The 17,716-nt window shown below is 39.1% G+C and overlaps 1 protein-coding gene across 9 annotated transcripts in view; it reads right to left on the bottom strand.

The window, feature by feature from the left end:
* Nucleotides 1–563: 563 nt before the first annotated feature.
* Nucleotides 564–17,716, bottom strand: part of LRRC28 (leucine rich repeat containing 28) — a 52,017-nt gene continuing 34,864 nt past the window's right edge. For all 9 annotated transcript variants that reach the window (XM_058033302.1, XM_058033301.1, XM_058033304.1 and 6 more), the window contains 4 exons: nucleotides 14,070–14,172; nucleotides 10,474–10,649; nucleotides 8,119–8,278; nucleotides 564–5,277 (listed from right to left, as the gene is read on the bottom strand). In XM_058033302.1, the coding sequence (XP_057889285.1) occupies nucleotides 5,205–5,277; nucleotides 8,119–8,278; nucleotides 10,474–10,649; nucleotides 14,070–14,172 (512 nt within the window). In that variant the 3' untranslated portion in view covers nucleotides 564–5,204. The remainder of the gene's footprint in view (nucleotides 5,278–8,118; nucleotides 8,279–10,473; nucleotides 10,650–14,069; nucleotides 14,173–17,716) is intronic.

Genomic DNA, 17,716 nt, shown 5'->3' with positions numbered 1-17,716 from the left:
TTTATTAAGGGACTCACAATCTTCTCCTGCTGCCAGGCAAACAGAGGTTACCTCCATTGCAAGGGCAGGAAAAGTTACCTTGTCATTTGTAAAATACAAAAAAGGCAAATAATTGTAAACTAACTACCAAACAGGCTTCAGGGAAATCTGGACAGCACCTAAAACTGCAAGGTTTACAACTGATCTGAGTGACCTTGGGCACCACAGGTCTCACTGGAGAATGGATACTGAGTATTCACCCAACACACTCGCAGAAATCCAGGCAGCATCCAGCTCAAAGAACTCATCACAACACGGAGAGCAGCAGCTTTGACTGAAGCAAAATGCTGCATAGCAAGGAGTGAAACAACTGGAAAAACAGATGCTTAATTTCTACTTATTTTTGGCAGCCTTGTTCCCATGATATCTGTTAAATGAGGAAAAAAAGCTGCTGAATGCTGCTTAGTAAGGAATCCATGAGCCACAGCCTCATCTCTGGACCGTCAGGGTGGCAGTACAGCCCTACAGAAACTTATTTTCCTTTTGATCAATCCATGGAAGGGTCTGAAGTAACGTTTCCATATGGGTTTTGCTCCTATTACGCAAGATCTGATGAACTACATTGTCTGAGACAAAGGGATTAAATGAATTGAAGTGGTGTTTTGGGCTTGGGAGTGCTTTTAGTGTCTTCACCCCACCTCTTCAGCCTTGGGACAAGAGACTTATTAGCTAATTACCATGCAAATGAACTGAAATGTAAATTAAATGCTACATTCTAACATAGCTTAATAGTCCCAGGAGCAAGAATTTAGTTAATTTTAATGAATGGTAATTCTATCCAAAAATATAGTTTATTAACAAGCACATACAATAATTCGCACCACTAACTTTAAAGAAACCATCTAGCAAGCTCACCTTCACACTAAGTGACATTTGGTTAATACAGAGCAAGAAAGCAATGCACATGTGCTTTCCACAGACACAGAATGAACTCAGCTGCAAACAGAGTTCAAGTTATAATCCAAAAAAGGGCACATAAAAGCAAAAGCAATGAAGACTTCACATGAACATTGCCATTTCTTTCCACCAGACCTTCGGTCTCCTACAAAATAGATCTGTAATACAAAAAAGTAATAAAAACTCTGGATTCAATTTATTCAGCCTCTTCTATCACAAGTTAACCATAACATTTTGCAACAACATGAGTAGTATTAAGAGGGAGGTAAGAGGCAAAGATAGTCACATCTTGGAATTATGGAAGTGCAGCTGCAGACACAGCAGCAGCCATGGATTCTAGTGTCATCCCAGTTTTTGCAAGAAATACAAAGATGGCAACACACATTCCTCCCTCTCATCAACTAGAACTTGACCCATCATCCACTGACATCAGGGCAAAAATTCTTCTGTTATCAGTGGTATTGTGGTGGGCCAGAGTGGCCTTCAAAAGCCAGTTGTCCTCTCTAGTGACGGGTTTGTCACTGCAGGCTTCAGCTGGGCTGTGCTGTCAGTAGAACCTGACACGCTGCTCCCACACGGGTGTTAGAACAGTCCTGTGCTCCCCTCAATGCCAGAAAAAGGGATTCAGCAGAATTCAATCTGCAGGAATTGAAGCCAACTTGGCAATAAACAGCACTGCTCTGCTCAGAGCAACATCTCAACCTCACCACAACCAAGTAAATAGAAGGCTGGTAATGAACCGTGGTAAGAGCTCAGGAGAAGCATCAAAACAGAAAAATACACATTTCTTTATATTAGACCTTGCTCTTTGCACAGGAAAGGGCATTTCTGATCCTCTGAGAGATGATGAGGAAGGTTCCCAGGAACTGCGCTCTGAATGTAACAGTGTCCATGGCAAAAACCCTCAGAAGGATTTTTAAACAAAGCCAGAGATTCCGCCATTTCCTTCATGGCAGAACCAAAAGCTACCTCTATATAGGGTTGGAATTTTATTAACATGGTGCTTACTATCACAACTTAAACAAAAGTTATGGCTGTGATCCCTAATTATAATTGTAGTTAATCCTTACTTAGAAAAATTTTATAGCAGTATCAATGGGTTAAAGACTTATTTTTATCTCATCCCTCTCCTGCACCTTTCTCTTTGTAATGCCTTGAGAAAAAAGAAATCAAAAAACTTTTCCTGCTTCCACCCTAAGTGAAGAATTAAGATCTACTGTTAACAACAAAAAAAAAACTTTTTAGATGGTAATTGTTTTCAAAATCTGGCACCTGATGTTTTGCAGTACACAGAAAAAATTACCTAGGTGGGAGCTAACCTGACAAATCAGAGCAAGAAATCAAAAATTACCCAGAAACAAACCAACTACAGAGAAGTCCAAGCACTGTGGCATCTTGAAAAACCAGTGATGCACAGTTCAATCAGCAACAAAATCCCTCTCTGCAATTTGCATAGCTGGCGCTCATGCTTGCTGGTTATGAAATACTCTTACAGCAGAACAACTTTAGAAAAATTTGGACAAGTGAGAATGGAGTTATTTTAATCTAGAAGAATATCACCCAAAGATACAGATGAATACAAACACTGTTCATACAAAAAAACCCCAAAACATCAAACATGAACTTAAGCTGCATTCTCAGTCTATATATTGGCTTTCCCCTTCTTTGTTTTATAAAAATAGGGTATGACATTTCAGCTTCAATTGCATGTTTAAGTCATTTATTTATTGAACATTCCATTCTTGAAATATCATCTATTAAAGTGTTAGTTAAGATTCATCCTGCTTATAGAACAGGCTAAGTTTCTTCTGAACTGCACTTGGAGACAATAATAAAGAGACTGATGCAGACTCAATAAGAAATAATTAGATTATGGGAAGAAGAAAAAAAAATAAATAGTTATAATAATAAAATATAGCTTCACTCTTCTTGACTCCTAATAAAACAAATGCTGATGTCTTTTAGGTGATCACAGCCAGATTTAACTCCAAAATAGTATTTACAGACTGAATTCAGATATAAACTGTGATTTCAAGTCTACAACTTGCTATAAAAAGAGGACAAAACTTCCAAGAAAACATCTCCTTCAAAGACAGAGGAAGCCACAGTAAAAATTAATACTGAAAAATCCTGATCAGAGTATTGTATAAAAATTAACATCTGTAACACTACCATAGCTTTTATCATCTGTTTTTACAAAAGTGGATTTTGTTCTTCACTTGCACATTTCTGATACAGATATAATTGTACATGGGCAGTTTACATCTCAGCTCTGAGGTACTGAAGGAAAAGGATAAAGCTGAAGGTGGATTTTGCTGCCTCAGCAGTGAACCCTGTGGGGTGGCTGGGCCTGCTGGGATTCCAACATGGAAACAAACCTGGGAAACGACACAGACAGAAATCCAAAAGCACCAAGGCTGCTTGGAGATGGCTCTTTCCCCTACTGCAAAGCAGATTCAATAAATGGGATTTATTTTAGAAAGTTTCACAATTCTTAAGCAGTAGATGATACTTGCATTCCTGAATGATTAAGTTCTACATTTCTTAATGCTAATTCAACTCTCTAAAACCAACCCAATAAAACCAGGAAAGATTTTTACAAGTTACATGCACAACCTAAAAATTCCACCCTCAAAACTGCCTTTTTGGTACTCTTTTAAGCTCTTAAGATACTCTATTTATTGAAGAGATGCCAGGAAGCCTGCAGAGGGAACAAATGCTTCTTTGGCAACAGGAAAACATTTTAATGCCTCCTGCCTTCAAAGTACGCACACCTCACCACAACATATGCTAATACACTACCAAATAAGTCTCTTTATCTTGCCATTTTTATAACAAACTGTTTCATTCATATCTATTTCAGCTTGTAACTACCTACTGCACACAGCAGCACACTGTGCTAAATCAACAAGTGGTTTATACCTAAGAAATAGAAAGTAAAAAAAAAAAAGAACAAATTATATTTAAAAAATATTATATATTCAAAAAGAAATCAAAAGGGGCCGATCATGTATAAACTGTTTTAGTATAAAATCAAAATGTTTAGTCACGTAGGCATTTTGGGCCTTTTTTCCATCCTTCATTCTTTATTTAAAATAAACAAGATGTAACAAAAAGAGATTCCCACAAATATGATAGTGAGTGGCAATTTGCACCAAATCTGCCATTAATGTATGAAAACAAATGTCCCAGCCCTTCTGTGCAGGTATCCATGTGTGCAAATATACCTGTGCATGGAGATACACACCTGCTCCTGGACTTCCAGCCTTCTCCAAGGCACACAATCCACTGACACACTTGGATAAAACAGCCAAATGCTGAATCTAGAAAAAGATCAAGACCGGCTCTTTGCAGATCTATAGCCTGCAACTGTAAAAATACAATAAATATAAAGGTTTACTATCATATTACTAGTTGGATTTTTTCCAAGGGAAATTGATACTTAAAGTTGTCTTCTTCCTGAAGAATTTCATGGAACAAAAGGAGAACTATTTCTAAAAATAAAGCAATGAAAATAAAGACAACACACCCTCAAACATGCTGGAGCAAGAGTCCTTAGTGTAGGCATCAGTACCAGCCTTCACTGAAACAGGATCTTCAGTCTCCAGACATATCCTAGTTACTCCCATTAAATAACTGTGGTATTTAATGATACTAGAAAGAAAGATCTGCTTTTAGCATGTGGATTTAAATACCACAGAGAACTGTCAAAGACTTGGTATACAACTGGGATAACTCTGCTGCAGTAAACATTAAGATGAGAGAGAGAAAGTAAGGCTGAATTCTATGGAAAAGTCACTGGGATCCATCAAAGGTTTCTGCAGGCTTACAGCAATACACCTGATTGCAGCTGTACAGGGGAAGAGGATAGGGATGAATAAGTGAAAATTTGTTTGCCATAACTGAACTTTTCTTTTTGCAGTTAGAGGAATGCAACTGCCTCAAATGATGCAATGGGTCAACCTGAAATCAGGCACATTTGAAAAATACTGGAAATCCTGAAGTCAGAGCCTGTGAATGTGTTTGGTTTGTGTGCTGCCTTGGAGGAGAAAGAAATTAATACTTTTAAAAGCTCGGTATTTACACTTCTGAAAAGTTCCTGCAGTTCATCCAGATTTGATAGGGCAGGATTTAAGTGCCTCAGAGTGTTCCTGACTGGGCACTTCTGCTGCTTTGGCACAAGCACACACGGTATTCCAGTACCACAGGGACACGGCATCGAACGCAGCTTTACACTGGCACCACTCCTGAGGAGGTTGAAATGTTTATCAACTCAGTAGGTCAAAAGTCTGCAGACACTGGGTGGAGCAGCAGTATGCCACAAAACTAACAGTTGTCCTCCTAGAAGAAAAAAAACAACAAAAGGAGGGGGGGGGGGGGAACAGTTGTCAGTAAAGATTAAAGCTCCTGGCTGCATTCCACACAGACAACGTGCTGGTTTGTAAAATACAAGATTAGCCCATCTCCACAGCCCAGAAAAAGCACAGGTTCATCTGCTGTCTCTGAGTGCCTGACACCAAGGCAGGGAAACACTGTAGGGGTTCTCAAAACCTTCCTGGTTTCTTATGCACTGGGTTTAGAGCAGCAGTGTGTGGTTTTTCTCTCTGAGCAGGGTGTGCCTGAGTGTCACAGCCAGCAGGTTTAGCAGCTGACAGGAAAATAGCTGGGCAGCCTCGGCCCTGCTCGTGTGTTTCTTAAATTACTGCTTGTAGGCATGACATGACTGAAGGGCAGTGTCCTCCCTGGTTAGCAGAGTGAACAAGCAGATCTTCAGAAAGGATGAGTGACAGGCAGTGCTGTCACACCGTGCCACGCAGTGCAGCAGGGATGGCACTGTGCAAGTGTGATCCGAGCCTCACAGTGACCCTGCTCCTGCTCCAGCCTGCCAGGGACTGAGATATCTGCCTTCAAAATGTTCAGATCTGTTCTTCACTAACCCAGAAATCACACTTTACCCAGTGCTCATGGCATCTGTGCTTCTTCAGCTACAGAAATCCAGTCCAACACGTAACTCTCCTTCCCTCTAAGAAGATACAGAATGTGATACGGAAATCCAGGCAGGAGTTTACTGGCATGGGTGTGGCATGTGCTAATCAGTGCTGTTCAAATGCCCAGGATCCTACCCTGTGTGTTTTCATGGTCACTTGAAGCTGTTTAGAACAGAAACCCTGTCCTTCACATCTTTCTAAACCAGCTATCACACCTCCACAATTCCACATAATCTTACCACGTCAAGTGCACAAGCTACAGAGATAAGGATGACAGGCTGCCCTGTTTAGATCTCATTTTCTGTGGATTTGCATCAAATGTCAGCTACTTAAGATTGGATTCATTAAAGGCATTTTGCAGAACACAGTACATTCTTGTCTAAGGGAAGAAATGATAACTATTTTTGAAACAAGTGAAAACCATGCAGAAATACGTATTTTTAATTATTACATTTTTGAATGTTAATATAGTGTTCTCCCAAAACAGCTCTAAAGTATGTTTTTGTGGAGTCTTAAATTTTATAATTCCTAAAGGTGTCTACTGATAATGTCTATCATCTTGTAACTGTATCTTCTACAATGAGCAATGCTTAGCAATTAATTACAAAGTAGTCCAAACTCTCACATTGTTGAATTATTCAGGATAATAGATGGATTTAGTGACTAGCCAGTAGTTTTCCATCATTTTCTTAGAAAATGACACTGTTGAATGTTTGAAAGAGATTCTTTATAGCATGATTATAACATGACTAAGAGTATTATGACTGTAATATGGAAGTTAATTATTTCACTCAACATGAAATCCACTGAATTTCGACATATGACTGAAGTGTAACTGAGGGGCAAATTGAAGTGTGCAATCTCTGCAATCAGATCTTTCTAAGAAAGATGGCTTTTCCAAAATAGCATTTATGCAGCCCTCTGGCTGCTGCCCAGATTTGGCATACCTAAGTTGTTTCATTTCATAAAGCTGAATTGCTTACAAATCAGATGCTTCTCATGTTACAAACTCACAGCAAAACAGGCTGGGATACAGCTGTGTAAAACAGGTACCATCAACCTGAACCACCCATTAGTCTCTTCTCTTTTATTGATGATCTTCCCATGGAAAAGCTTCTTTTAATGGAAGATCAAATCCACTATCAAATCAATGGATTTCCAGAGACCAGGAACTAAGTGGTGTTCCTGCATTAGACAGGAACTTATACTTTAGGTATATGCTTTGTAATTAATGGCTTGACTTGAATTCTCTAACAAGAATCTAACATCACCTTTTCTTGTTTAACTCCAAGTGACTAAGCTTTAAACTCTCTTTATTACCTTTCAAATAGCACAAGCTGAAATTCCTCAGATGATGCTTTTCCACTGCAGAAACTGGATTCATTGATATTATGGCTCATGGAAGGCTACAGTATCCACTCAGACTAATAAGGATTAGGGAAAGAATCACTGCAAAGCAATCAGGACTCACCTTAAAGGTATTTTATATCTTTATCTACATGAAGGCAACATTCCCTGAACCATATCCCTATTTTGAGTCCCTTCTATGACTGTACTGTCCAGTAGGCCAGCAAGTCTGTGTGGGCTTGTGCACTTGACTTGTGAATCTTGTAGACACTCTCACAACTGCTACAACCATAAAACTGAAGTATTATTAAAAACATGTATTGCTACAAAATGTATGTTCCTATGCAGAATGCTTCTACAGCATATCTCAGTTAATTAGTGTGGAAATTAAAACAAGAGTATTTTACTGCAGAACATTTTAATTAAGCTCTAGCTTTAGAGTTTTTTTCCATCTTGATCCTGCAGCACTTTTTGTTTGGAGGTGGCAATCTGAAGCCAGAGACCATCAGGGCAATTACTGGTGTTAGGTACCACTTCCTTCCCAGGGCACAGAGCTGCCAGGCATGTGCTGCACTACCACAAACAGCTCAATCCCATCCTATCCAAACCCCTTCCTGTCTTACACCAGGCTGAGACAAGCATATCTGAAGACCCTTTTAAGAGTCTAACAGAAATATTTTGGTTGACTCATGAATAAAATATTTGTCAACATATACATGCAATCACAGGCTAGGGACTTTAGATCTGAAATGCTAAGTTTAAAAAAAATATCCTTAAGAATATGCTTTGTTCCATAAGGTGTTTTTCTTCCTAGATGAAACCCCAGTGTAATTTCCTGTATAATTACCCTTGATGCAATCCTGCCATTGGAGTTTCCCTCAAGGGAAAGAGCTTTGGGTAGACAATGGTAAACATAGGCTGGCTGCAGCGGTGGCAGTGTCCCAAGGGACAGTGCAGCAGTTCCAAGAGGCTTTTGGGTAGTGAGATTGGAGTCAGAAAGTTTAAATCTAGAGAAGAAAAGAAACAAAAAATATTTATAATAAAATGATTGCATGATAAAGGCAAACACAAGCATGATCCATGAACAATTCAGAAAACAGCTGCCTCACATTCTTAAGGTTTTGTCAAAACAACAATGAGGTAATACAAATTACCACAATTAGAGTGAGGCACATAGTGCTTTCCATGTCTAAATTCAAAAAGTTGAAGTTAAATGTACAAGTTTAGCATCTGTGGGAATAAGTTTAACTGGGCTAAAATACCCAGGTGAAAATATTATAGTTTGAGCAAATATTAGAAAGGATTAAAAGATAATGAAGGATTTTTAGACACAGAGATATCTAGACATGTTTAGTAACTAATAGTAATACATTATGAAAAGGACATCAGTAGTATTTTATTAAAATATTTCAGCAACCAATCCAGCAGGATAGCTAACCTCACTACAAAGCCCAAACTCCATCATCAGCAAAAAGAGATTTGCAGTATTTGGAATTACTTGAAATTCAATCCAGCCCAGCATAATTCTCACAGGCCCAACCAAAGAGACCACTCTAAAAAGATCAATACATTGCTCATCTGTTAAATGTTCCCCCACAGCCTACAGGATGCCAGCATTTTCACCAAAAGGGACTCCAGGGTCATTTCCTGGGAAAGAGCCATCACTTTCCCAGGCCTGGCCCAAACCACACAGTGTTTTATAAATTAAACCCCACATGCTAATCTCCATCTAGGAACAGAGAAACAGCAAGACAGGTGAGTGAGTTTAGGTGCTGAGTAATCAAGACAAGATGCAGTACCTGATAACTCAGTTTTATGGTATCCCACTGGTTTCAGCTTTCCACCTCCTCAAGGTTGAACCCCAGACACAATGTACCACAAGGGCCCCAAGGAGGGGATGAGCAGGACATGTGCGTCAGAAAGAAAAGGTCACACTCTGCAGCCAAGCAAAGACTGAGGAAAAGTAGTCCAGTCACTTCTGTCACTTCCCCAGCAGCTGCCAAGTATTTAACAGCACTCTTGAAACTGCAAATTTAGGCAGTGACAGATGAAATCTGCTACTTTAATCATATGTGCCACCTGCTTCCCCAGCACAGCATTATCATACACCTGTCTGACACAGGCCCTGCTCACCAAAACTGGGCTGTTGCAGTGCTAATGCCCACAGTCTTTAATAAGGTCACTCAGAACAGGACACAGCTATAGCTGGGTGTATATGGATATATAAATCCATCTTTTTCAGGTTCTGCATCTTGGCTGAAAATGGGTGTAACCCTCACAGTCTTGTATAAAACTGTTTATAAACCATCCCTTAAACTGATTCTGCAGTACCACCTTCCCATTCCCACACCAAAGTTCACTGGCATCTTCAGGAACCACATCCACACAGCTGGATTCCAGAAATGACTGTGCAAGTCACAAGTGGGTGAGAAAAGGCAGACTCCTTGTACACTTCTCCTGGTGAAGCAGTGAGGATTTACTCCAGGGGCCAAGGTACAAAGAGACCCTCTCCATAACCCCTCTAATCCTCCCACTGGAACTCTCCACTCTTCCGCTTTCTCCTTTGACCTTTAAAGCTGAGAGTTCCCAAGATAACATCAACAGTGGGGAGTCACAACACATCCAGATCTGAGAGGATCTGCAGGTTATCATCAGATATTGCTAACTCATGTGATTGCATGATGCAGAACCAGATGAGCCAAGGGCCACTTTAGAGCAGAGAGCCTGAATTGGGGCAGAACTAAAGCAGCTCAGCTGTCACGCTGTGCTGAAATGGCCGAGGGCTGCTCGCATTTCTTCTGCCTTATGTATAACAAGTCTGCCAGTTTAGGAGTGTGCTGCCTGGCAAGGAGCTGCATTGTTGGCTGATGCATCTGATCTTGCCTCAGGAACTGTATTTCTCATCTCCTATTTCCATTAAAGAGTTTCTCCTGCAAAAAAAAAGTGTCCTTCTTCATACAGGCTTCAAGTAAGAAACCATCTATAAGCACCACTTGACTTCAGAATTAGTCTTTGGAACTCTGGTTTTTGATATTGGACACTTTTGTTCTAATGCAGCATTTCAAACATAATTTGATTAAATAAATCTTTTAAAATATAAATCCTTGCCCAAGCCTTTGAAGAACTGTTAAAAATGTTCCTATCACTGCCAGAAAACACTTTCACTCTTTCTGTAATCTGAAAAATGCAGAAAATTTCATACCTTTCAAAAACCTGTAGTAGGTGTTATAGAGGGTCCTCATGGCCAGTTCTTGCAAAGGCAGGACATGATCTGTTTCTGTCCCTATAGATTTCACCTCTGCTGGCAGGAACACAGTTAACTGGCCTGATGAAAAAGAGAGCAGTTTCACCTCTGAAACTTGAATTGGAGAACCACAACTAGAAGGACACAAGACATTTAGAAAGTGGTTAGAAAAAAAATCATAAAAGTAACTTTACAGGGAAACCCAGATGACCAACCCAAAGTAAGCCTGATACTGCTCTCCAGTGCAGCACCCCTCAAGGATTCCTTGCAGAGAGCAGTGCATGGTGGGGTTGACCTTTAAAGGTCCCTTCGCAAACTATTCTATGATTCTATGTTTCTACAGATTCCCACCTTCTGTGATGTGCTAGACATGGGACATTTGGAGGAATTACTCATCAAATAACATAAAGAGATGAGAACACACCCAAGGGGGTGAACCACGTATGCTACGTGCCCATGACTTTGCCACGTGACAATCTTTTTTAGCCTCTTTTAGTAAATCCTTTACTGAGGGGAGCAGTTTCCTACCCAACAGTTTGCTTCTCGTGTCTTGGATCAACCAGCTGAAAACAATCATGGATTTCTTAACCATAACACATGAGGCAAACTCCAGCCCCCCAAAAGTATTTTAAGTGCCACTGGGTAATTCTGTACTACACCTTTCCCCATCCAGAGTTGCCTTGGAGGGCATGGGGTGGGCAGATGAAGGAAAAATAAAAACAACAGCCATGCTGTAGTGGGAAGATATCCTAATAAGTCTATAAGCCTTGCCCTTCCCAAATCATATATGGAAAGGGAAGGTTATTTGGATCCAGAGAGAGAAACTTAGCTTGTAGTAAAAATAATAACTCTTTATGTGATCCCTGTTGCAAGCGATCATACCAGAGAGACACGCATAGGAAAATTCTACTAAGAGGTTGGGGAAGTCAACAGGGGAATTGGAATTGTTTATGACAACTGAAATTTGAAGCCAAGAGCAACTTGTTAGGGCCAGTCCTAACAAATGGAACAGAAACACAAATTTGTCAGCCTTCCCAGATGTTAGACCTAAAACGGAGGTAACCACTCTCAACCTTATCAGATGTGAAAGAAGTCTCATAGTACTTCTCTGACAACAAAACTCTCATCTCTTCTGATTAAAGGAGAAACAGCCCAGAGAAACAACCAAAATACAGCAGCATTAAACAACAAGCAAGTCAATAGGCCTCTTGCTAAATATTTAATACTTTCCCGTTTGTGAGGTTAAAATATAAGTGGGAATTGAGAGATCCAGTATTCCAATGATCCATTCCCAATGAGTTAGTTATCACAATAAATAAATCTATAATGTTGTATTTTCAAGCTGAATAACTCCATACCAACCTCACCAAGGAACAAACTCTGAACTCCTTACAGCAGTTCAGAGCTGGGACATTTGGTCTACTTTATGTAAAGAGTGAGGCTATTAATGCCACACATAAAATCCATGGAGGTTAAAAATTGGAATAGAGGATGGTCTAAACAGCTGGGGAAAAATAGGAGCTGCAGAAGAAGCCTGGTGGATAAATATGTGAGGGGAAAAAAAAGCTGAGACCACCTATTGGCTGCCTTCAACAAGACTGACAAATCCCTAACTGGGGACTATGAAATCCAATCTGCAAAAAATAAGATCAAAATTTATTTTGAGTGCTGAGATCATCACCTCTCATATAAAAGACTTTTTTCAGTCAGTCTGACTGCAGGATGCCCAGACAGAGATTCAATACTTACACAAGGCAATTTATATTCTATTTTCAGAAATCAAGCTTTATGTCAGTAACAGCAGCTTGTCAGATTTTATTCTCCAGTGGAGGGCCAGACAGAGCACTAAAGCCTGGATCTTCAACTCTTGCCTGACCCATGAAAACCTTAGCCTGGTTACTAATGCTTTCTTGGAAAGAACACAGAAATTCTTCACATGACCATTATTACACAATTTTAAAGTCTCTTAGCACATTAACAAATAAAACCTTTGGTTTCTTAACAATATATATGTGCTCTTCTCCTACTGGAATTTTTTCTTAAAAATAATTTGTAATGTTTCAAGATGGTTTCACAACAAAGACAAAGATCTGTTTAGTGCACAAATACAAGCATTTTTCTTACTAGAAATTATCCCTTTTTACTATTCATTATTAAGGAAGAAAATCACTTTTCATTCCACAGAGGCATTACAAGAATCAATTTCATTGCAACACTTGCAACTCCTCTAGTCTCTTCTATACCAGATTTTTAAGACTAGATTATATAATTCTGTACTAGATTTATAATATAATATCAGAAACAGTAGCAGGTGGTCTCACCAGCACTGTACATGTAAGAACAGCAAAAAGAACTGGTAGGATCTTCACAAAGGTCAGTGCAAAGATAAAACTCTTTTCACTGAGTATAAAATGAAAACTTAAAAAAACCCCAAAAACCAAAAAACCATGGCTGTTGTATAAAACCACCTGAAAGGCAGGACAGTTGGACCACCTCGTGCATTATCATTACTATTTTTGGTCACAATCAATACAATTCTGTTAAATTTAAGGTCAATTTAATGTCTGTCTAACAATTTACAATCAGTTCTGAAAGAAAAAAGGCTAGAATTTCTCCTTCCTGAAAAACAAAATTAGTAAAAGCTTGCGAGTCACACAGTTCAGCAGAACTGTAATCCAACTGCAAGTATTTAAATATCACCAAGCAGCTGACATGGGAATATTAGAAAAACCTTAAAATGCCAAGACTCAGCATCTCCCATATTGCAGCAGAGTGCAGGCTGTAGAGAGGGAATTTATATTTAATGCGAGATCTGCTGAGAGTGAGCATACCAGAAATTTATAATTAGATGGTAATGGGGACAATCCTCTTCTGATCAGTTTTACACCAGCAAGGCTCCATTCATCAGGGGTGCTGATCCTAATTTATGCCAGTGTCAGGGCAGAAAGAATTAAGCCAGTGTCCTACACAGACCACTTTTTTCTTGCATTCTAACCACAAACATGAGACAGCCCAGGATATTTTTAAAATCCACATGTAAAAATAAACCTGTCAATCCATAACTCCTAAAAAAAGTCACTTTAGTTAGTAGGTACCAAGACCTACAAGAAGCTGATACTGAGATGTAAAATGCATGAAGGAGCTGTACATAACTTTTCAAGATATGACCAACAACTTACAGAAATGTGAGCATTTAGAAACAAAGAGATGCTGCAATATATTAAAATTATTTTGCTCTTTCTTTAGTTCTGGAAACTCTATGAAGCCTACACTTTTGGCCAACTTTTAAAGTCAGCTCTAGACCTCACATTATTATTACAAATTCTTTCAGAGTAACTTCACTGTTATGCCTTAATACTAAAATAGTCAAAAGTCAGCAATTAACACAGAAGATTTATTACAAAAATAAAACCGAGCAGGGAGCTGCAGTAATCCCCTCCAAGTAACATCAGCTCTGGATCAATCACAGACACATAAAAAATAACTAGCTGCATCACACAGGAGAAGTTTTACAAGGACAGGTACACAATGAATCTGAATGAATTCATACCTACCCACTGCAACCAATGACTTTATTATACAGATAAGATGGGAGGCCTTTCAGGTGAATGTTGTTATCCACATAAACATACTGGAGCTCTCGAGAACGACCTAAATCTGGGTTTAGAAAACAAGAAAAGTCAAGGGGAGAAAGGATGACATAGTGACAATTATAAGCAAAGCAATTCTCTTTAATTATAAATAAGCTAATCAGACTCAATGTAAGCAAACATAAATTAGTACTTCTCAGTTGTAAAATTTCAGCCAATGGTTTTATTATGGATGAGCTGAAAAGCTGTTTAGAAGCAAGCATTTCAAATTACTAAAACAAAACAAAGCCCCCTTTCAGAAGCCTTGAAAATCCCATTATAAATAATTAAATTTTAACATTGACAAACTCTGAAGTCAGTTTGAAGAAGCAAAGGGACAATTGATTTCAAATCCTCCGTGCATACTTCAAGTTCATAAGGTCAAACCTGCTTTCATTAACTGGCCTCATGTCAGTGAAATCACAGCTTCTCTATCTTTGGGAAAGTGGGCAAGACAGACACAAGAATGTGCTCTGTCCCCCTCCTTCTCTTCTCCAAGGAGAGATCCTTGCTGGGATTCATTAGCCTTAACGAAATACAAGTGCAGTCATTCAGAAACGAGTCTGTGTGGTGCAGGGAGTTACAGAGCCCCAGAAAACACAAAGCATTAAACTGCAGAATGTTAGACATCAAAAGTTGTGGCTGCAATAAATGATCAATACTTCTGCAGGTGTGCTGATTGCATTACTGCTCTTAAAATATTCATGGCTGGTAGTCAAAAGAAGCAAGTACAGCATGATTAAGTAATGCCTTCGTGGACTAGAAATCTATTAAGATACCTCTGGATAGAAGCATATCAGTATGGATCTATTTTATTTTGCTTAAAAATTAAAATTAAATGGGAAAATTTAGGTTTCTTGGAAGAATTCTCAGAAATGAGAATTTTGCTTATTAGCAAGGTCTAGTGAGTGGTAAAACTATCTGCTATGAAAAGAAGTGAAAAACAAATGAGAGACATTTCAAAAAGCACTAAACTGAACAAAACAGAAAAGTCTGAAAGAGTTCTGGACTAATAAGAAAGCTGATGTGCAGGATCAGCTGGGCAGCCCAACTCATCTGACACTGCCATGCCCTTTGGGACACCGGGTAGGAAAAGGTTTCTATGTTTAGTGCAAAGCACAAACCAGGAGAACAAAGTCTGAAAGCCTCTGCCCGGGATGGGAGAGCTGTGACCCAGACAAACTGCATCATGAAGAACACAAATAATCTGTGTGCCTCTCAACTTGTTAAACTTTCATGAGGACCTTAGAGAGACTAAGATAAACAAGCATTTGGCTGCATCAGCCACAGCAAGACAATACTAATATTGACTAATTCTGACTTCCATCTTTATCAGTTACCTTGGCTGGCAGAAATAAGGGTAACTGGAGAAATGGGCACAGCTTCTGTCCCCTTTGTAATCATGACCAAGAATAAAAATTAAAACAAACCCCATGATATTTCTATTCAGAAATTATATTTGGAATACTGATCTCTTCTCATTCCCTGCTACAACAATAGGTAATACAAAGCCTTCTTTATTACTGAATAGTTTTATCATACACAAGAGCCCTAAATACCACTTAGTGCAGATATTTTGAGTGATCCCTCCCCAGATGTGTCCATCTGAAAATACACTGAATGTCTTCAGCTGTCACCCACTCAAAAGGCAGCTGTGAGCACCAGAAACCTTAAAAGTTTGTGTTGAGGAGTGGCACAATATCAAATCTTTGATCTAAAGAAGTGGTGATGATACCAGCAGAGAACCAAGAGACTCTTCCTAAAATAAAAGTGTTAATGGAGAAACAAAAAAGAGTTTTGGTGTTTTTTCCCCTTTAACACAGACCCTTGCTTTGCAACAGTCTGTGGGGGTGTGGGGGTTTCAGGGACCATAATCTGGGCTTTGTTCAAAGCAGAGTCACTGGACATCAAGGGACACATTCAACCATCACATGCTGCTTTGACCCTGTCCCAGAGACATTTCAGCTCCCAGAACTATCTGCTGCATCCATCAAGTGTCCTGCCTCAGGATGGGAGCACAAATCCCTCTGCTGACTGATGGGCACTGCTGGAGATGCTGCTGAGCATCACCTCAACCAGATGATTTATTTGGGCTCACCACTGCAGGGCTGAAAATAGTTTAGTGAAGTTCTGGGATATTTTTAGATGAAACAAAACCCCATTGTTATCCTACAATGAATAAAAATACTGCAACACAGAAGCAATGTAACACAATAAAATATTGTAGGGCTGGTGAGGAATCAGCCAATACAATTTAAAGCAGGTAGCAGGTGGATGGGACATGTAATGTTCAGAGAATGTACCCTCGTGTTGCAGAAGCCAGTTAGACTAAAACCAGCAGGAAACTATGGGTTGCTGGGGTAGCTTGAATGTGCTACTGTTTAACTTATTAATTTAGAGAATGGCAGAAAATTTTTAAAAGAGGCTCATCTTGCTGGTTTCTACACAGATGTATGCAAATGGGCTGAAAATCAGGCAAGTCAAAAAAAGCCCTAAAGCTGTTCTTTTCATATGCACTGAGAGGGGGGAGTGAGGCTGCATCTCATCTCTTCCCTCTGTCTTTATCTTATGCTATGTTTAGATTCTAAGTTCTGAGTTGACTGCATTTCCTAGGTAATTAAAGCAAATTTTTGGATGTTAGACAAAATATCTCAGTAGGAAAAATTCAATTCCCAAAGCCAAATAGCCTGTAACTATAAATGTTCCTTTGATAGAGTTTCTTTGCATTAAATAACCAAGCATCTTCTAGACTCCAAAAGATTTTTTTCTCAGTTTCAAACATTATCCATAAAGTTTAAATTTTAATAAATCATCACTTTGAAAGGCTCTTTGTATCTCATCCACATTAATTTTTATGTCTTGTATCAGCCAACAAATATTGTTAAAAGTTCTCTAAAAACCATGCTTCTGAAGAACTCGGTGCAATAAGGAAGCTGCTCATCTCTGAAAAGGCTAAAGCTACAAAGAAGGTTTTCATGTGGCTTTTGCAAGCACTGTACTGTGTCTAAAACATTTCCACTTTCCTCCTTCCAGCCTCCCAGATCAAAGACCTCTCTCCCAGAAATGACCAAATGCCATGAGTCCTGAACAAACCCCAATTCTATTTTTTTTTTCTTTTTCTCCCTCTTTTTTTTTTTCCTTTTTTTTTTAACCTCAGGGCCCTGGCATATGCATTCCACATGGCTGAAGATGGAACAAAAGCCCTTGTGTGGCTGCACTGATGCTCTTTTAACCATACTGCGAGGGCATGGACACAAAAGCAGCATATACTGAGGTAGAATAAGACCTTTGTTTACCACTGATAATTACTAGACCCATTTTCTAAATAAAAAGTGCACATAAATCCTCAAATAAAGTGATATAATACTGAATATTTGCTGTCATAACATCCCCTATACTGCCAGTACACTTGAGAATTTATGGCCTATTTTAATTATATTTGTACTTTATTACACAAATGATTTTTATTTTTGCAGTGTCATCAGATTCACATTCTGCTTCCAGTGGAATTTGTTTTCAGGCACCCGAGCACTCGGTAATGCTAAAATTTAAAGTTAATTTTCTGTCAAAAG

This window comes from Melospiza georgiana, chromosome 13 (assembly GCF_028018845.1).
Source record: "Melospiza georgiana isolate bMelGeo1 chromosome 13, bMelGeo1.pri, whole genome shotgun sequence".
NCBI lineage: Eukaryota > Metazoa > Chordata > Aves > Passeriformes > Passerellidae > Melospiza > Melospiza georgiana.
This window is presented reverse-complemented; position numbering and strand designations above follow the sequence as displayed.